General features: G+C 38.5%; 1 protein-coding gene across 1 annotated transcript; it reads right to left on the bottom strand.

The window, feature by feature from the left end:
• Nucleotides 1-1,351: 1,351 nt before the first annotated feature.
• LOC143880576 (uncharacterized) lies at nucleotides 1,352-20,257 on the bottom strand. Its single transcript, XM_077383567.1, has 13 exons — nucleotides 19,726-20,257; nucleotides 19,590-19,652; nucleotides 19,363-19,479; nucleotides 19,019-19,271; nucleotides 18,363-18,521; nucleotides 17,137-17,346; nucleotides 7,043-7,524; nucleotides 6,565-6,627; nucleotides 3,702-3,818; nucleotides 3,369-3,615; nucleotides 3,128-3,286; nucleotides 2,361-2,512; nucleotides 1,352-1,760 (listed from the first exon to the last, which is right to left on the bottom strand). Exons 1-13 carry the CDS (start codon nucleotides 19,923-19,925, stop codon nucleotides 1,538-1,540), a joined length of 2,445 nt encoding a protein of 814 aa, XP_077239682.1. The 5' UTR covers nucleotides 19,926-20,257; the 3' UTR covers nucleotides 1,352-1,537.
• Nucleotides 20,258-20,482: the final 225 nt, after the last annotated feature.

Genomic DNA, 20,482 nt, shown 5'->3' with positions numbered 1-20,482 from the left:
GAAGAACTGCATATAAATGTTTATTGGAAAGTTTTGATAGGTTAGGTACATTATCTTATGCATGAGTCATGAAAATTTTCTAAAGGATTCATTAGCCGACCCCAACTAGTTTGGAATCAGGAGGAGCATTATTTATTTTTTTATTTCAGTGAGTGATTGGATTAAACTCTATATTGATTTTTTTGGTTATTGGGGGTGGGGTGAGATGAGTAGATGACTTTATGGATTAGTAGATTATTGTCTTGGGATTTGATGGTCGCACCATGGATATTTAATTATTGAGGTGAGAAATTAAAGGAAGTCCATCTTTCATAGGATGATCCAAACCATTCATTTGTTGGGCCAAAACATAAATAAGCTCCATCCCTCTAGTGATTGGAGGGTTAGGATGAAAATATGAGCAATCAGAATCACAAGTGGCACCAGTTGTACGATGATCTTTACCATTTAACTATTGACCCCAACAAATGAATGGTTTGGATCTTTGAACAAAGTGGGCCCCACGATTTTTTTTTACTTTTGCACATATACCATTTACAAACAAACTCTCGCATAATAACCGAAAAATTGAGTATGTTGGCCCCACATCTTTGACAAATCCTAGGTACAAAGAGGCAAAATCACATGGATCGAATGATTTTTTTTTACTTTAAAAGCCACCTCGTAAATGAAGACAAATGCTACTGAAAAGTGACCCTCAGTGGCTCAGTGGCTGCTGTCAGATGCAACAGACCATCCGCGAAATGCCTTCTGCGTTACGTCCGCATTTTTAAAGAATGGTTATGGTTCTCTGGCTGTGGTCAAGGTAAAACAACAATTGTAATGATTTTTTGGCGACTGGTAACATCTTTGTCTCCTGGACCTTTTGGGCCATGTACTCTTTTACGAGATTTAATAAACTCACCATTTATCAAGAAAGAAAAAACAGTTGGAACACCCTGCATTCAACTCAACAAAATTACACTCTTAAGCTACGTATTAGAATCGGGTAAAGAAGGGCGATGATTTCCACCCCGGTGTAGGGTAACACGCCCCTCTCAAATCACACGAATAAAACTTGGCTCCAGATCGGTTTGGAAGAAGTTCCTCCGGACCCCTTGGTGATAATGTAATAGCAAGGGTGTGGAAATATCAATTCCTTTTGAAAATAAAACGTAGCCATGGATTTGATATTTCCACACACAGAGAGAGCGCGCTATTTTAACATGATTTTCAGCAATGAAAGTCAGTAACAACTGCTCGGCACAATATCCAACTTCTAAGCATTTTTGCCAGCCAAAAACAACTAACACATTAAAGACAAGAATATTTGTTTTGCCAAAAAACATTTTTAACACTAAAGCCAAGAAGATTTGTAGTATCATCGTCTTGTATGATATCAATTTGTTTTCTGAATGGCTGTAAGATATCAAAATTTAAACAAAGATTATAAAATATAAAAAAATTAATAGAGTATCAAAACAGTAAAGTACCAAAATCCTGCAAAATTCTTCTATTTGTACAAAACCACCTGCTAAAGTCGGACCACAAACATAACCTAGTCTAAGTCATTGCTCTGCTTAGGAGCCAAAACAGTTGCCATCTTCTTAGACTCTGAGCCTGTGGTGCACCCAATACCCCCCATTTCAGTTGCCAGAGTTTCACCCTCCATGGAAGACTTGGGACTCTTCACTGGTAATTCCAACATCTCCTTCATTTCCTTCCCCTTTCCCCACAGCACCACGTATAAACCAGTGATTATCAAAACTGCTCCCAATACACTGTTCTTGGCAAGGAATATGGTGTCAATATCAAAAGTTCAAAACAAGGTATGTTGTTTATCTTATATGTTAGACAAGGAAAATGATATTTCCACCTATTATTGTTTGTCTTCTCTTAAAAATAGGTGCATTCCCACTTTTTTGTTGGTCATATTCTTCATTTCATATAAAGATGACAAATAAAAACAGGAAATGATATATTCGCCCCCCTTTTCTTCTCAGTCCCAGAGAAGAGGGGGGGCTAATATATCACTTCCCATAAAAATACATCCTAATGCCAACTTCACGGAGGTATGTTGGTAGCCTGCTTAATCCAGGTTTGGTCTAATTTTGCAAAACAACGCCAAATCCTATCTTTTGGAATATGAGGCTAAGGTTATAGGAAATTAGGCTTAAACAGCAGTTGGTGTTACACCCTAGACCCTGATAATACTAAAGAACTAAATTATACCCACTAGATTTAACATTGACACACCCCTCAATTTTCCCATGTCCTCGATTCAGCATAGAGATATTACATAAATGAATTGACTATAGTGGTGCTTGGAATCTGATTTACGTGAAGAGGGGATAGCAAATCTAAGAATAAATTAAACTGACCTTCCAAGATGCAGCTTTTCATCGAGGATGAGGGACCCCACAAGTGCTACGATCACGAGCATCAACGGATTAAAAACGGACACAAAGAGTGGGCCCCTCCTCTGTATACACCAGGCTATTACTGTGACCGTCAACCCTGACGCCAACACTCCCTGCATGCCAAATGATGGAACACAATCACGCACTCAAATTACCAAAATACCCTTTATTCAAGGATATAACTTAATTCAGAACAGCCTATCAATTCAGGAATAGAGAGATCTTTCGGATTTTCAGAAATTTGGAGAAACTGTAAAATGCCGAAACCAACTTGGTGCTGTAAATAACAAACCAAAATCACAAATTCTAGATTTTACTGAAGAGAGTCTCAATCCAAAACATGATATAAACATGAGTAGCTTGGCCCCATTGAGAAATTCGGGTTTGAAAATCAGAACAAGGAAGCAAAAATCACATGGATCGGATGATCCTACCCAGTCATTAGCGAAGAAAACAAGTAAAGGAAAAGGGCAGTGATTGAAATCTCATCCGAAAATCACATGATCTCCAACTATTCAGTGGACAAAAGTCAATAGTAGAAATTGTTTCAAGAGCTTACCAAATGAACGGTTTGATTGGAGATTTCTAATTAATTTTTTGCGGATGGGTTTTGGAACCTAGTATTTTTATAAGAAGTAACCCAAATACCCATACTCATTGGTTAATAAATTTTCAAATAAATGCCATATCACAAGCCAAAATAACATGAGTAAGACGAAAAATCATACTGAATAAAAGACTGTGAGAAGCCTAATGTTCCATCCCAGCCTCCACTGAGCCCAATCTCTCTCCGTGCAAAATGCGAAAACCACCGATTGTATGGATGCCATCAGACACATAAGCGCAGTGCCGGAGTAATGGCACGGATATCTCTTTGTCATCTTAGTCTTCAAAAACAGGAAAAATAAAGGAGGAGAGATTAGTTATAAGTAATCAAGTTTAGTCGTGAAAATCTCGTGGCAAAATCACCTGAATAATCAACCAGATTGAATAAGAGATACAGCTGGCAACAGCCAATAACGAACCCATGACGCGATTACCAGACACTTGATGACCTGAGTGTTGTTGGTGGTGGCCCACAAGGTTGATACTCGTCGACCATAGATCGATCTCCACGCCTTTGTAGAATGTGAGAAGCATTGCACCACTTATGCCGATTAGGGTACCTCCCACCTTAGCTTGACCAGACAACATTCTAACACCTAACCTCTCCAACCTAACAAAATAAGATAATTGATATTAAAAGCCCCTTTGTATTGGAATATTGTGAGTTTTTGAGTTACTGAAAATTAAGAGTCTCACCCAACTATAACAGCCATTATGAATGTAATGCCTGGAACAAGGTTAGTCATAGCAGAGGCAAAGGTCGCCGAGGTCATAGACAGACTCCCGATGTATAAATTCTGTGTCAAGGTTCCCCTGTGAAAAAAAATGGAAAACTTGTTTTAATCGGAGTAGAGAAACTATTGCTGTATTTTACGGTCTTGAGTGTGCCTTGGCTAGTTATGGGACTACTTGAGTGAGCATTGGCTAGGTACGGGACTAGGTGAGACCCCACATGGTATGGAACAGATTTAAATGGTCTCGCCTAACCAGCGTGAGTCTTCCACCAGATCTAGAGCTTTCGGCATATTAGTTAGTCACATGCAGCTCGGGTCGGGTTCGGGTTAAAACCCGAAGAAAAGTTAGGACGGGTTTCGGTTTAGGTTTTTTTGCAACCTTAAAACTCGAGCTGAACTCGGGTTGCGGACGGGTTGAACTTCGGTCGGGTTCGGGTTGGAAAAAGGGTTACTCGGGTTGGGTCAGGTTGGAGATCAGGTCAGGTCGGGTTTGGGTTGGACAAATGGGTTCCTAGGGTCAGGTCGCCTCAACCGGACCCTAATTACACCCCTACACAAAATATGGAATGGAGTACCTGGTCAAAAGCCAGAGTGAGGTCATGCATAGCATGGGAGTAGGTATGACCCAGTCGGATAAGTGACGTTTAAAGGGCCTAGCCTAAGGCTTTCCATTCGCAGTGTTGGTTAGGTACTCAATATTGCAGAAGGAAATGACCGCGTGTTTAAAATTCCATTATTGCTGATATTTACACTAAAAAAGATGATAATTTCGTTATTTCGAGGAAAGACAAAATCTCCTTATTCCAAAGAACAAACCTTGGCTTGAGAACAGTTAGGAGGAAGTTCCTCTAGTACCCTCTAATAGGAGGGGGTGTGGAAATGTCACCCCCTGCTTCAGATTCGTTTGGAGGAAGTTCCTCTAGACCCCTTGCTAATAGTGTAATAGCAAGGGGTGTGGAAATATCAAATCTTTTGAAAATAGAAAATAGCCATGGATTTGTTAAAGTACGGTATGGCCCGCACCCTAGGATTATCCAAACCGTCCATTGAGACTATTTCAATGTTTAGAAAGAAAAACACATACGAACTTCTTCATATGGAATACAACAATATTAATATAAACTATGATCATATGTATATGTTGAAATTAACATCACTACTAATCGGAATACTAGTAGGGTTTCGGGTCTGGCCTGATTTCCAATTCGGGTTGATTTTTCCCAACCCTAGCCCAACCCGATTTGCGAATTGGGTTGAACCCGACCCTAGTTGCACCCCGGGCAAAGCAGTTAAAGGGCGCCTGCGAATCTAGCATTCCTCTAATCTTAGACATCTCTTTAAATAAAAAAAAGACAAGAAAGGTTAGTGCAATTATTGCTATTGATATTGGCTCTACCATGTTTTAATAATTGCACCAAGCCATCTTGTCTTTTACTATTTAAACAGCGGTGGCATCAAAGCATAGTAGTGCGTGCCAATAACAGTAGACGTTTTATTTTAATTTCTCTTTTCATTCCCTTTCCAAATAGGAATCGGGTGCTTTAATAGGCTATTGTTTCTTTTGCTCTTCGTTGAATGAATTTTACTGCAGTCTAAACAACACTAAATTCTTGTGTTGTTCCCAACACTCACCTTGGAATAAAACTTAGCTTAGATCCGTTTGGAGGAAGTTCCTCGAGACCCCTTGCTTGCTAATAGTGTAATAGCAGAACAAAACCCAAGTTCCTCCAGTACCCTCTAATAGAGGGGGTTTGGAAATATCAAATCCATGGCTTCTTTTTATTTTCATAAGGATTTGATATTTCCACACTCCTACTTTTTAGTTTCAAAAGGGATTTGATATTTCCACACCCCTACATTTTATTTTCAAATGGATTTGATATCGGGTGTCTGAAGCCAAGTTTTATTCTATTCCAAAAGAGACCGATTCCCCTGCACCGCGTTCGTCGCCCATGCCACAACCGTCAGATCGATTTGACGGACGAGATTAAAAAGTGGTAAAACCGGACGGTTTGGGTAATCACGAATAAAATAAAATTACTTCTTCCCTGACCATGGCTGTAGTTTCCATCTCTGCACATCTTCATTTTTGACGGGCCGATCAAACCAGAAAAAATGGCGAGACGTCGAAGGTAACTACTTCCAAGAAAAATTAGAGTTCGATTCCAAGTGAGTGAGTGATTGATTGATCAAAAAATACACGAGAAATACCTTCATATATCCTAAGTTCTTCTTTCAATCCATGGCAAACAAACATTTAAAGAAGTACTAACCATGTGGGTATCTTATGTACTTGGTAATTTCCTCTTCTTGGACCAGACCCAGATCTTTGAAACAGAAAAGATCTAGATCCTAATATCTTGGCTTTCTTCTAGATTAAGGATCTCGATTTCCAATAAACCCCATTTACTGCATCTCTATAGCAAATCTGATTTGCAATAAATACAATCTGTAGCATTTCTGAAATGTTCTACAAGGGAGAGTGGCTCCATTTTTTCAAGGGAAGTTATTAGCCCTAAAAAGGGGGAAAGAGGGAAGAGCCGAGGAGTCCCCAAAAAATCGGAATCCGACGGTTAGAACCGTCGGAGGGCGACGAATGGATTTCTACTGCGTCGCGACGTACGGGAAACGGCCTAATTCCCCAAAAAAAAAAAAAAAAAAAAAAACTAGATTTGAGTGACAGCTCTATATAAATCTTAACCGTTTTGGTTTCTTGCCAACCAAGTAGCTCTTCTCAAGAAAACAAAAAAATCATTCCTTCTATCTGTGTTGAGAGAGAGAGAGAGAGATGGGCTTTAGGAAGATTCAAACCCTTTATCACTTACCCAAAAAGCCCACAACAAAAAGCCTGAAATACAACGGTCCATGTCATCGTGGGACGACTCTTCCTGCAACCAAAACAAGAATAAATTAAAACCCTCATCTCTCTAGAATTTTAATGGGTGAAAAAAATGAATTCTACATAAAACAATCTGGAAAGCCAAGAATAAAGAAAGATCCAGAGATAGAGATCCCTAAGTAGGCTGATTATAATTTCTTTTAACAGGTACCCAAGAACCCTAATTTCAAATAACATAAATAAATGGTGCATTCTTAAATCAGTAAATCTTCCTGATTTCATCAAAATTAACCAATAACACTACAAGACAAAATCTGCATGCAAAAACATGAAGTGGCAAGAGAGGGACCCAAACAAAAACAAAAAACAAAAAACAAAATCCTCTACAAAGAGAAGAGAAAGAATCCAAGTAGCCAAATAAAATCAACATTCTTTCTAGAATTCGTCAAGGATATATAAAATACCTTTCCACAAAAAAAGCAAGGGGACCCAAGAAAACAGTCCCAAATATAGATCTATAAGCCACCAAAATCTTCAAGCTCATACCATCCATTACTGCCAACTTATAGAAAATATTAACCCCTGCAAAGACTATCTGAACCACCACCATTATCGCCACGGGTTTCATCCCATGAAGAAACGTAGAAAAATCACGACCCATCTTAGGAAAAACAAATCCCAAACAAATGAAAGAAAAAAAAAACAACGAAACCCAACAAGCAAGAAGATCGAAACCTTCGTCTTCTCGCTTGTTTTTCAACAACTTAGAGATAGGAAAACAAACAAGAGAGAGTCTATTTATAAGTGTAACAAAAGTGAACGAGTCCTTTGTTGGATTTGAAACCCTAATAACAACTCCTGAAAGGTGGAGGAAAACTAGAAGCTTCTGCCAGCTTATAGTGGGAGTGGAGAGAACGAGAAAGAAGGTAGTTCGCGGTGTCAATTTTATTTATGGTAAGATATATAGCCGCCCCTATTTCTTACCTAGCCACCCCGGCTACAGTGTATTTATAGTTCCACTTTTTACACTAGATGTGGCTAGCCCGGGGAATAAATGGGGGGAGAATATATGGTTGCCTTTAATTTTTGGGGTGTTGTAAGGCGTGTAGTTTCGCTATTTCCCAACGTCACTGTTGACGTCTAGGATTCGCACGTGTAAAGTTTATGACACGTGTGAGTGTCAATGGGGGTAGCTTTGCCACGTTTTAGAGGAGATTTATAGGAAGAAAAATAAAAGCTTTCCGATGAGAAAAGGATGGAAAAGGAATAAGTGATCTCGTGGGCAGTGGTTTGTTTTCGGTTCACATCACGGGTTCATGGGGTTTAGCCACATACAAACAAAAAAAAGAGAAATAAAGCTATTAAATTTCAGTTTGGATGATAGTAAGCAAAAAAAAATGTGATAAGGCAAAAGAAGGGGATAGGGAAACGTGTGGATAGCTACATGATGAGTTTTAGATTATCTAAATTCCTAGCTTAAAAATAGAGTTTGTGTAAAAGTAGGTAGCATGAAAATATAGCAGAGGATGGGGGTTTCCCCATCCGGCTTCTGGCATTAGTTTTTTTAATAGTATATACAGATACCATTTCAAAACTGTTCCTAAAATCAGGAGGCAGAAAATCAAGGTGCACATCTGCTAAAATCTCTGTAACAGACGTGAATTTTATATGGTGTGAGCCCTTATAGTCTCGTATTTTTCAAAAAGTACTGCATGGAACACACTATAGGATGCTCCAAGCCGTCCATGTGATGGCCCACGATGTAAATAGCCCTGAAAATCATTCCATAGGATGATCCCATCCCTTCGATCCATAGAGGTTTCCATAATATGTAGTTCCTCTATAGATCAGAGGGCTGGGATCATCCAATAGAAATGATTTTTTGGGCACAAGCTATTTACGTTGTAGCCCATCACATGGACGGTTTGGATCATTCCATAGTGTGGTCCGTACAGTACTTTTGAAAAATACGGGACTAATAGGGTTTGCATATCATGTTTTGATGTGGTGGGCTCCATCATCCCAACCTAAACCCATGCATGCATAGGACACACCATTTAACGCTTTATGTTTTGATGGGTTCATTGGGCCTAGGGGACAGCTACGATAGGGTTCAACCCGAAGAAAAGTCGGGTTCAGGTTGAGTCCTCCCAACCCGGGTTGAGTTCGGGTCGGGTTCGCGTCGAGGGTTTGGGCAACCCAACCCGAGTGAAACCTGACATTTTTTATCAAATTTTTTTTTTGGTAAGCTTAAAAACTCAGGTTGCGTAGAGTTCATGTTGGAAAAGACGGATCCTCAGGTCATGTCGGGTTGAACCTCATCATGTTGGAAATTGGGTCAGGTTAGGTTCAGGTTGGAAAAAAGGGTTTATCGGGTTGGGTCGGGCTGGCCTCAACCCGACCCGAGTTGCACCCCTAATTGGGCCACCATATTGGGGCCCAACATTTCCACTCAAACCCATTCATAAGGTGGGGACCTTGATTTTTCATCTTCGGTTCCACCATCTCCACCCAAACCCACTCATAGTGTGGCCTACAATTTTACACTTTACTCCATGCACAGAGAGCTATAGCCGTTTCTTAGGTAGAGACTTCTTTTTTTCCTCTTCCGCTTGGGTTTTACACGATGTAAGCCCGTCGATACGGTTTACACCATAGGATGATACCAACCGCCCATTTGAAGGATGATCCCAACCGTCCATTTGATGGACCAAAACGTATCAGAGGGTTGGAATCATCCAATAGAAATGATTTTGGGGCACAACCTATTTACTGTGTGGCCCATCTAATGAACGGTTTGGGTGACACTATGGTGTAAGCCATACAATACTTCTTGAAAAATATCATATAGAATCAAAATCTCAGCTCAGAAATGTGATGGAATGCACAAATGGTACGTGGGCCACTCTTGCCCCTTTTCTATTCAGCTTCTTCTCTACCCTCATTATCCTCTCTTGATTTTCTTCTTCCTACGCATCGCACAGGGTTGCTTACTAGTATATAAGTTGGACGAACTTACTTTCCTTAGATTTGTTTTTTTTTTCAAAGTAAAATAAATTTTCATTAACTAAGTAATATTGCAAACCTATTAATCTAGATTTCTTTTCCATGTATGTTTGCTTTTATCCTTCTAGTTTTAGGGTATGATGGCATGGAGAAGCAGCTAAAACGAATAGTAAATGGGAACCATGATGAAGGGACAACCACATTTTATATAGGTCGTTTTGCAAAAGAAGTCTTCTACTTTGCTTTATTTGCCAAACAGGTTTTGTACTTTGACAATTTGAATATCATGTCATATCACAATTGAGTGAATTTTGTAGACTAGGAAATGCCATTAATTTGTAAATTAGGATTTTTATAGTTGCAGCTTTTTTTTTCTTTTTTAATTGGCTTGTGAGGGCGTTCTAGGAACTGTAATAACCTTTTGACAGCTCTTTAAATACTAAATGGTAGATTTTTATAGCAATATATGTCCTTATATGTGAAGAGAGGAAAATTCCCTTATAAAAAAGACCACGTGATGCTAGCAATTAGACCATGCAAAACCGATCCGTGCCCGCAGGTCGACCAGACCCACCCGCAAATTTGCGGGTACGGGTTGGAGTTTTAGTGACCCGTGAAAATCGACCCGCGGGTCACCCAACACGCCAAAACATGAGTCGGGTCAGGTTAACCCGCAGTTTTTGTGGATTTTTTTTAATATTCTTATTTTTATTTAAAAAGAGAAAAAACCAAGGGTTAAGATCATATGATCAAAAGCCAAAACAAAAGGGGTTTTTATTCTTTTTAATCTTTTATACTTTTATCTTTACACTTGCATAAATAAATTTGTTACTGTCACTAATTTGTTACTTTGCAAAAAATGGGCTTTACCGGCTCAAGACCTCATCCGAGCTTCCAGTAGCTCATGGCATTACTATGCATGGCATTACGATTGAACAGTGCAGCCCACACCATAGGATGATCCAAACCATGCATTTGATGGGCCATAATGTAAATAGGTTGTGTCCAAAAAATCATTAGCATATGATGATTCTAACCCTCTTATCTAAAGAGGGACTCACAATATGGAAACTTCAATAGATCGGACGGTTGGTATCATCATACGGCAATGATATTTGGGGCATAAACTATTTACGTTGTGGCCCATCAAATGGACGGTTTGGATCATCCTGTGGTGTAGGTTGTAACGTCCATTTTGAAAATTAGGGTGTGAATTTATCACCGCCCACAAAAAAAATTGTTTTGGAAAAAAATGCAGGTAACCCGCGGGTTGACCTGCTTGCATTCTTACGGGTCATTTTGACCCACAACCCGCTGACCCGCTGGGAACCAACCCGACCCACCCGCTTGCCAGGTCTACTAGTAATAGATTATGAAAGAGTAGGTCCAGCCAACTCAACTCAAACCCATGCATCCAGTGGAACCCACCATTTTACCTCATGCTTTAGTGGGGTAGGTCCCACGATCTCCACCCCACACATGTATAGAGTAGGGCCCACCATTTTAAGCCAAGTGGGGCCCATTTTTCTTTACATCCATGCATAGCATAGGCCAAGAATGGTAGTATGTATATAAATGATATCCGCGCACCCTTGATTCAAATCATATCAGTGAGCGGCATAGGTATTTTGGTCTTTCTAAATGGTTATTTTCGTCTCTTCATCTATAAGTACATTTTGGTCTTTTTTGAGTAAACAAAATATACCTTGGGTATTTTGGTCACAACATGATGGCATGATGGGATTTGCAAAACTCACTCAAATATGAAGACTATTTGTAAGCAAAGTTGTATACTTCTATTGCAAATACCCCTTTTATATATTAATTCACTACCCAGATTTGGGGGACTCTCTTAGTAAATAGCATAGCCTTGAAAGATTGAACACTCTAAAAGGAGAACTTTCTGGGCACACCCGATCTACGTCAGGGCTCAACAAATGAATGGTTTGGTTCACCCAAATAATGTGGGCCCCAGTCTCTTTTTGGGCTTTACGTCCACGCCCATTCTTTTGTCTTTCTTTTTTAGGCTGTTTGATTTGTAGAGTTGGATTAGTAGAGATTTCTACTTCCTGGTTTTTATCCCATGTTTGACGGACGAATAGAATTGGAATGGGATCCTCTGTACCCTTGTTTTCATACTGGAGTGGGTGGGTGGGTTTTTAAAGGAATTAAAAGTGCCAGTTGCAATCATCCCTGTTTTTGGGTAAGCAGAAGCAAAGCTTAGACGAGATTCCTATTCCTGCTCTACTATCCCGGATAATTTATAGATAAAGTAAAATAATCTTTTATGTTCGTGAGTGAAACAAAATCCAAAGCAACGTAAATTGGAACAAGGTTCACATCCCTGCTGCCGAAGGAAGCCTCATTCTTTACAAGTTCAAAGAGATGAACTTTGCCCTCCTTATGAAAGGTGAGATTGAGGCTGCTTTAGACCCTCAGTAATCCTGATTCTTAGGAACCCAAAACAACATCCTTGGGCTGGATTTCTGAGTCTCCAAGAGAAACCACATGTTTAATGGTGTTTTAGTAGGTCCCTATTTCATCAACTCAAGGTTATTGGCCCAAAAAGAAAAAGGAAGAACATCATTTTTAGTTTAATCTAGTAAGATGAATAATATGTTTTTTCGCGTGTGTTACAAACTCTTAATCTGGTATTCTCAAGACGAATAATCAGTTTACTCTGTGTGTTTCAAACCCGAATCAGTTAGCAACGTGATTGATCTTTTCAGAGGGAATATAGGCTCTTGACCCATTTTGAGGTAGGGGTCATTTCTCCCTCGTGCACAAAGACATATTTTAAGGAATAAATTTCTGCAATCTTTCCATTGTATGCTTACATGGTTTGTATAAAGAAGAAAGCAGCTGGCTCTCACTAACAGTAGGACTATGACTTCAACTCTAACTCAATCCTGTAAACCTAATAGCACTCAACTAACACTTATGACAAAGATAGATATATTAAACTCTAGCTGCTGATTCATCCCTATGAGAATGGAAACTTGGAAACATTTTCCACGTACTGGGGTGGCCCACATTGCTAACCTAGGCAACTAGGTTATGATTTTCCAAATATCGTTTAGGCTAATTGTCTGTGAATCTCACTTAAATAGTGTGGTGCTTGATGGGAAATTAAATTAACCCCCAATTCCGAATCATATATGTAGGGAAATGTTGTCAGCACTACCATATTTTGATGATTGCACTCCTCATTTTATTAAAAAGTACAGTATGGCCCGTACCATAGGATGATCCAAACCGTCCATTAAATGGACCACAGGCTAAATAGGTTGTGCCCAAAAAATCATTTCCATAGGTTGATCCTAACCCTCCGATCTATAGAGGGTTAGAATCAACCCTCTAAGATTCAATCCCTCTACAGATCGGAGGGTAAGGATCAACCTATGGAAATGATTTTGGGCACAAACTATTTAGATTGTGGCCCATCTAATGGACGGTTTGGATCATCCTATGGTGAGGGCCATACATTACATTTTAATAAAGTGAGGAGTGCGATCATCAAAATATGGTAGTGCTGATAACATTTCCTTATAAATAAAGTGATTGCTTAATGGGAGCAACACGCATAAATGCTTTGAGATTATATTAGGTTTTTTATGGGTGGTCCATGTTCTACCAAGACAAAGCCCTAAATTCTATTGATTTGAGCATCCGGACTTGTGTAGATTAGAAGATCTCTCCGGATGGTGTTCGTCAGGAGTGTCTTCAACTGTTGAATCGCACACATCACTTAGCATCTCCATCTTATTACACGGCCGGGGTAGAATTCGTTTTTCACATTAAGATTAAAATTAAAACTAATATAGAAGTTACCCATGAGCAAATAGGATCCAAATTTTACCTTGAAGCCGATCTGGACCCAGATTAGCACCCTTAACTTGGGGAATGCTATTGCATTTTAGAGCCAATATTGTAGTGGCATAGGATTTTTGCAGGCAGCTGGTAAATGGTACTATATTCTCAAATCGTTGTATAGTCTCCTCTGGATGATTATTTCAGACTCTGCAGTCATAATGATATTTAGTGAATAAAGATGACATTTTTGCCCTTCTCATACCATTTTCACTATTTTTATTTGTCATTTCCCAATTTCTTTTTGAGAAAGGACAACCAAATGGAGATGACGATTCCGTTATTTTTGGAAAAGACGAACAAAATGGGTGGGAATGGTAAAAATGGTGGTGGGAATATCATCTCCCTTACAGAGTTACAGCCTCATCAGTTCAATCCACTGTTTAAAATCTCTTACGTCAATCATCAGCTCGACCATGTCAAATCAATTTTATCTTGGCAGAAAATCACGATCATAACTTCCATAGAGGCGTTTTGGTTTTGACCGTGATTTATGGCAGTTATGACCGTGATTTTCTGCGCCATCCTAAATTGGTTTTGACCAATGAGGGCGCCCTTTCACTGTTTTTTTTTTTTTTTTTTTGCTAGGGCTCCTGTGAGTCTATCTTTCCTCTTAAATTTTAAGTAGTTATTTATCTCACTATTTTTTAGGGATTTTGATGCTCTCTCTCTCACACACACATAATTGGGTCTACTAATATTCCATGGAATGATTTTTCATGGTTTCCAAAAATGGCCGGAGAGAGAGAGAGAGAGAGGGAGACGGGGTGTTTTATAACATGGTTACTCTTGTCAACTCAGTAATGGTATGTGCAGTAGTAGACAGGAATTTTGTCCACCTATAAAAGAGCATCCTCGGCAATTTCGTTCCCTCATTCTCCCATGGAAAAGAAGTGTGGTAATGTCATCATGTCAGTATGCTCTCCAGTCTCCAGTATGGCCCTCTCTTGTTTAGAATCTTTCCTTTCTTGATGCCTTCACTTATAGAGAAATTATATGGTTTTTCCTTTTTCTGATCCAATAGTACAATACAGAGGCCACCAACTAACAATATAGCCCCACAAACACTGCCCAAAAAGCCCAGCCAAATCAAATTAAAGATTTATGCCAATAATGACACGATGAGATGTGATCTAATGAATTAGTGATTGTCAAATCAAATGATATGATGGTGATCAGTAGAGCTCACCATTTCTATAGCGAGATATGGGGCCCACCCTGCCACCCACAATCTGTAACTTGAGAAAGTGGTGAGTCCCCCATTATTTTGATCACAATGATATAATTGGTATGACGTGAAAATCATGTGTTGCTTATACATTTACTGTTTCATTGGTCTATACTCAAGGCTATTGTTCAATTACTCTAGTCAATGTCATCTTGAATTAGCTCCACAAAGTGCAGAAAAAATATATAGGAAAGATAAAATGAAGCTAAAAGAAGTCGATCACCTCATATATAACGAGGCTAGGAGGAAGCTCATTCTTGAGGGTAATCTTGATTACAAGTTGAATGTTGGAGTAAAGCATCAGAAGATAGGAAGGTCGTCCAACAAGGGATTCAGAAAAGGCAAGTCAAGATCTAGGGTCAAGAGGGATGAAATATTTTTATTGCAAGGTGCTAGTCATTTGAATCTAATTTATCTAGAACATGCTGCCAAGAAGGTGAACAGTAACAATTCTGGTATTAATGTGGTAGCAGTGGCACGTGAGCGGAGTGAGATAATAGCATTTCTTCACCTGATGAATAGATTGGATTTTGGTTGTTCTATTTGATCATGTGCGCTCTAATAAAAATTATTTTTATGTTATTTGAAGATAGAATGACATATAATATCTTTGGGTGACGGATTTGTTAAATCGTAGGCGTTTGGTCCATTAAGATCAAGATATTCAATTAATGAAGTGATTAACAGTTTGTGTGGTCTAGAGTAGCCACACAAGACCACATGGTCTCCTAAAGAAAGGAGAGAACTGTAGCCATGAAAATCATACGTATGGAACTACATGGTCTCCTAATGAAAGGAGAGAACTGTAGTGGAATGTATCTTCTAGAGGAGAATATGATATCTAACAGTAATCATGTGACCTTCATGGGCAGCAAGAAATATGGTGCACAGAATGACAACCACTTATGTAGAGTCCTTTTGCCATTGAAACATGTTGTAGTGAATGTGGTTTGATGTGCCCCACACATGCTAGACACTAGTGGCTGACCATGCGGTAAGATAGGAATCCTTGTTTTAGTTGGATTAGAAGTTACAAGAGAAGAGGAGGGAAACTCTATAAATATGGGACATATCATTTGTATTTATCACCTTTTTAGAAAATAATAAACACAATTTCAAAAAAAAAATTTCCTTGTTTCTTTCTGGATTCAAGGGTTTCATCAAAGGGTGATGGTGTTCTTCTCTGAAAGATGTCCTCTTCATGTGCTTCTGCCACATCAAGAAAGAACTATTAAGTCACACCATGCCAATTCTATCCGTAAAAGACAGTCTTCTAAGATTTACTGTGAATGAAGATATTATTTTTAAAAGATGAGGAATTTCATTAAGGATCTTTTACAAGATTCCAGGAGAAATTCCACTAAGAAAATAAAGACTTAGCATATGCACTCCTTATAACAACTTGTTATATTTTGAACAGTCTAGAGATAGAAGTGACTCTAGAGAAATGCATGGACAACTTTCCAAGACATTTTGATTTAACCATCCCTACAAAATAACTCAGTACTGATAAAATGATATTTGGAGTAAAGATTTTGTGTCAGAGAGATGTGAGCTGATTTATCATTTTGTCCACCTATAAAAGAACATCTCAATTTCTTTCGTCCTTCTCCAATGAGATAAAGTGTGGTGATGCCGTCATTTCACTGGCTTACAACACTTTCCAATACGGTCATCTCTTCTTTAGATTCCGGTCTTCGTTGATGTGTTTCATTTATCCCATCTTCCTTGTTTTTACCCCATAGTACAATGTAAAGGCCACCCACTAACAATACAGCCCCACTAACACTGCCAAAAAAGACAAAAACAAATCATATAGGGGATTTGTGATGATTTACTTTGGACATGTTTATATGGAAAAATATTTCATGGAATATTAGTGTGATCAATTGTGATATTGTCAAGCACGAACCCCACTGTGTAGATATTGTCGGGTTCTAGGTCATCTACCCTCTCCGGTTTTGTTTTCCAGCAGCATTAACCGTGCCCGACCCACTCCGCGGGGCCAGCCTATTGGAGATGTTGAAAACGCGTCTACATAGGAAGAGGAGAAATCCACATATATAGCCCAGTAACTTTTCCTCCCTTTTCAATGTGGGATCTTTCAGAAATATGGGTGGGGAGGGAGAGATTTGAGAGGGTGGGAGAGAAAGAGCATGGAAAAGCCCTAAAATACATAGGGGAAAACACAATTTGAAGTAGGACATGTTTGTCAACTCCGAAATTTTTTTTTTCCGTGGGATATTAGCTAACCTAATGATGACTGGTGAGGGATTTCTCATGCTATCTCCAGTCGTGCACTCTTAAGTCTCTCTGCCTCTCTCCACAGCTCTTATTTTACAATTGGGTCCATTAATATTCCATGGAATAATTTTTCATGATTGTGAAACATTTGCCCTTAATGATGAAGGCTCGCGTTGTTTGAAACTAGGGTAAAAATTTTTAGGAAAAAACTTCCTTGGAAAATGAGTTTTCTTTTGTTTGTGACCATATTTTGTGTGGAGATATGAACCTTCCCCAATGCATGATTTCTTTCCATAGAAATGCAGAAATGATAGCGGTTATTAGAAGTGATAATGGTGTGAACATGGCTGTGAAAACAGGGCCTTTCTTCTCTATGCACCAAACCTGCAACCAGTAGCTTATCCCAGTCACAATTACACCCTGCCATATACAAGTTTGACTGTTAGTTTTGCAACATCTTTAAGTTTACACTCCAAAAATAAAAAAAATAATAATAAATAAATAAATAAATAAATAAAAATTAAACAAGAACAAAAGAAAATATGTGATACATCTATAAAGGGATGCCTAGGCAATTTCGCAAAAAAAAAAACCATTTGTGGCTCACTTTTGCAGGTTCTTTGTAGTAGATTTTGTCTTATTAATTTAATTCATTCGCGGTGATCTTTCTCTCATGCAAAAGTGAACCACAAAATACATTTTGCGGAACTGCCTAGACAAAAACAACTATAACATTCATTACATATACTAATTTGGAGCTTTTCCATTTTTCATTTGTTCTTTTTTATGAAAAGGTGTAATTGGAATTTATTCCATATCAGAAAAAAATTCCTACTTTTCAAGGAAAATTATAAACCTAGTGGACCTTAGATTTTTTTTCCATGGAATATTATATTTTTCATAAAATAAATTTTACAACATGAGATTGACTAGCAAGATGATCTCATCTTAACGAACGAAAAACGATCATGACTTGGTGTACACATGGAATATGTGCTTGGTGATCAGGACCATTGATCTGAATCAAAGGGTAACCCAATGGGTATACGTCAGGTGTTAAAGGGAGGTCTCAACCGCATGATTGAGGCTTGCAAAAATCAATGGCTTAAACACATCTTAGACAATGTCTATTCATCATGCTTGATCAACGGTCTAGAATCATCCATAGAGGACAGGACCAAGGGAAATAGGCCAGGCTTTAAATGGTGGCCAAACAATAGTCATGGACCTGATAAACCGTATACAAGGCAGTGGGCCATCCCCTACCATGGTTGTTTTTTGTTAAAAAAGAAAGACAATGATTTCAAAAAGCTTTTCTCTATGACAGGAAATATACACAATATACACTCAAACTCGGTATATAAATTGGCTCTGGTGTACACTCAAGCTCAGTATATATCACCACAGTCTTACAACTACAAGATTAGGAAACATACACAGTAGGTGACAGAGAGAAGGTTCAAATCCCATCCAAGCTTCCATGAAGATGGGTTTCTTTCCAAAATGATAGCTACAACAGCCGATTGTATACTAGCAAAGAAGCACTGTAGAGTAGTTAAATGAAGTTTGGCTGGATAGCTTTGCACAATAAGGCCCTAACAGAAAGACAGAAAGAAAGATATGAGTGGTAGAAACACCATTGGAATCAAATTATCCATTAAACCAGCAAAATTAAATAAAAATAAAAGAGATTTGCTAGGCAATTTCGCGGAAAGCCATTCCACAGCTGGCTTTTGCATGTGAGAACAGCCACGTCAGACGAATTAAATGAATAAGACAAAACCTGATCAAAAGTCAACCTTTGTGGCTGTTCACACATGCAAAAGCCAGCCACAAAATGGCTTTCAGCAAAATTGCCTAGCAAGTCGCCAATAAAAATAAAACACTTCTAAATGGAATAGTAAAAGTCTAAGATAATTACTGATGTGTCTTACCACCTAGCCCTTGTTACTTTGACAGTCAGGCATCATATAAAAACTCTCTTTTAAGAAAGGTAAATAAATTACTGTCTATAGCTATTTGTGACATAGCTAAAGCCAGCAAAAAAATATTAAATTACTAATAATAATAAATAAATAAAAACAACTAAAACCTGCAAAATAAGCCACATTGACCAAGCTGTATTTCCAGCAAGCATGAGAAGAGATCCTTTCAGAAGCTCCATCTTGAGACTGCATCTCACAACAGATGGGTTTGAAATTTCTCTGTGAAGTGATGGATACCAATTCATAAAAGTTATAGGAGGACCCTTGTAGAGGGCAGCCATTAAAACTCCTGAAACACATAGCAAAGAACCCAACACCTTTGCCACTCCATACAAATGCTTTGTACTTATTTTTTCCATCCTGGAAAGATACAAAAGTGGTCAACAAGGAATATACAATGAAAAAGTTGAAAATAGCTATTCTTTTCTTCTTTATGGACCTAAATATTTACCTCAGTAAAGCCGCCATGATAAAGGTGATGACAGGAATTGCATTAGTGGTGGTGGCTGCAAATGTTGCAGAAGTGCAATTAAGAGCAACATAGTAGAGAGTGGAACTCAAGGTGATCCTGAAATTTAAAAGTCATGGATAAAGGATTCTTGATGAAATTAGGGTCAACAAATTGATTTACTACCACCCAAATAAAGCAATTGATATATGATAAGTAAGATAAATTACCCAACTAAGGCAGTGAAGAAAATCTTGCACAGTACTGTATATGGTAGGGGAGGGGCCTTCTTCCTACAAATTAGAAAGATAAAGCTTAATTGGAGATATGTAGGCAAGTGATTGAAGAGAGGGTGGTTAGCATTACCTTTCTAGGAAGTAAGCAAATGGAGCTAAGACAAGAGTGGCAATAGCTTGCCTATAAACTACAAACACATAAGGGCTCATCCCTTCATTGATGGCAGCCTTGGAGAACAGTGCCATGCCTGCATACACAATTTGTACAAAAAGCATTGCCATTTGGGGCCTATAAGCCTCCATAAATGAACTCTTTTGTGAAGCATTCATGTTGCATAATTTGTCAGAGCAAAACCCAAGAAAAAAAATCTATTCTTACACCTCCCTCCGATGACTCTTCCAGGCTTCTCTTTCAGTTAGTATATATGCAGATGCACTTCATTTTATAATGGAAATATTCTGAAAAATAAACACGTGTGTGTTTACTGTTCATGGAAAGAGAACCACATATTATCAAATGGGTAGCAGAAAAACTTAAGAGATAATAGGAATAGTTAGCGATAGATCTGAATTTGAGATTATAGGAATAGTTAGTGATAGAACTCAATTTCAGAGTATTTTACATTTTGAAAACGAGATACTCTAATGGCTACTGAATTGTCTTTTGAGAGCTTTTTGGGATCTGTAATAACCTTTGGCAGCTGTTTAAATAATAAAGGACAACATGAATTAGTGAGATTATTAAAACACAGTATTGCCAGTATCAGTACCCTTTCTGAATTTGGTGGCAAACATTGGTACTAAAAGAACCACTGAGAGGTTGTTTGAGTGGGTATACACACACAATCAAGATCACATGATTGCTTGGAATAAAAGGAGATCACCAC

Source organism: Tasmannia lanceolata, unplaced genomic scaffold (assembly GCF_043159265.1).
Source record: "Tasmannia lanceolata isolate RefF3 unplaced genomic scaffold, GAP_Taslan_0.1 ptg000007l, whole genome shotgun sequence".
Taxonomy (NCBI): domain Eukaryota; kingdom Viridiplantae; phylum Streptophyta; class Magnoliopsida; order Canellales; family Winteraceae; genus Tasmannia; species Tasmannia lanceolata.
Note: the sequence above shows the minus strand (reverse complement) of the source record. Positions and strands in the feature narration are given on the sequence as shown.

Coding starts and splice junctions, on each gene's coding strand:
- LOC143880576 (XM_077383567.1), bottom strand. CDS start 19,925: ATGAATGCTTCACAAAAGAGTTCATTTATGGAGGCTTATAGGCCCCAA. Junction 19,272..19,362: donor ATCATGGCGGCTTTACTGAG/GTAAATATTTAG, acceptor GTATCTTTCCAG/GATGGAAAAAATAAGTACAA. Junction 6,628..7,042: donor CTTGCTTTTTTTGTGGAAAG/GTATTTTATATA, acceptor TTTTGGTTGCAG/GAAGAGTCGTCCCACGATGA.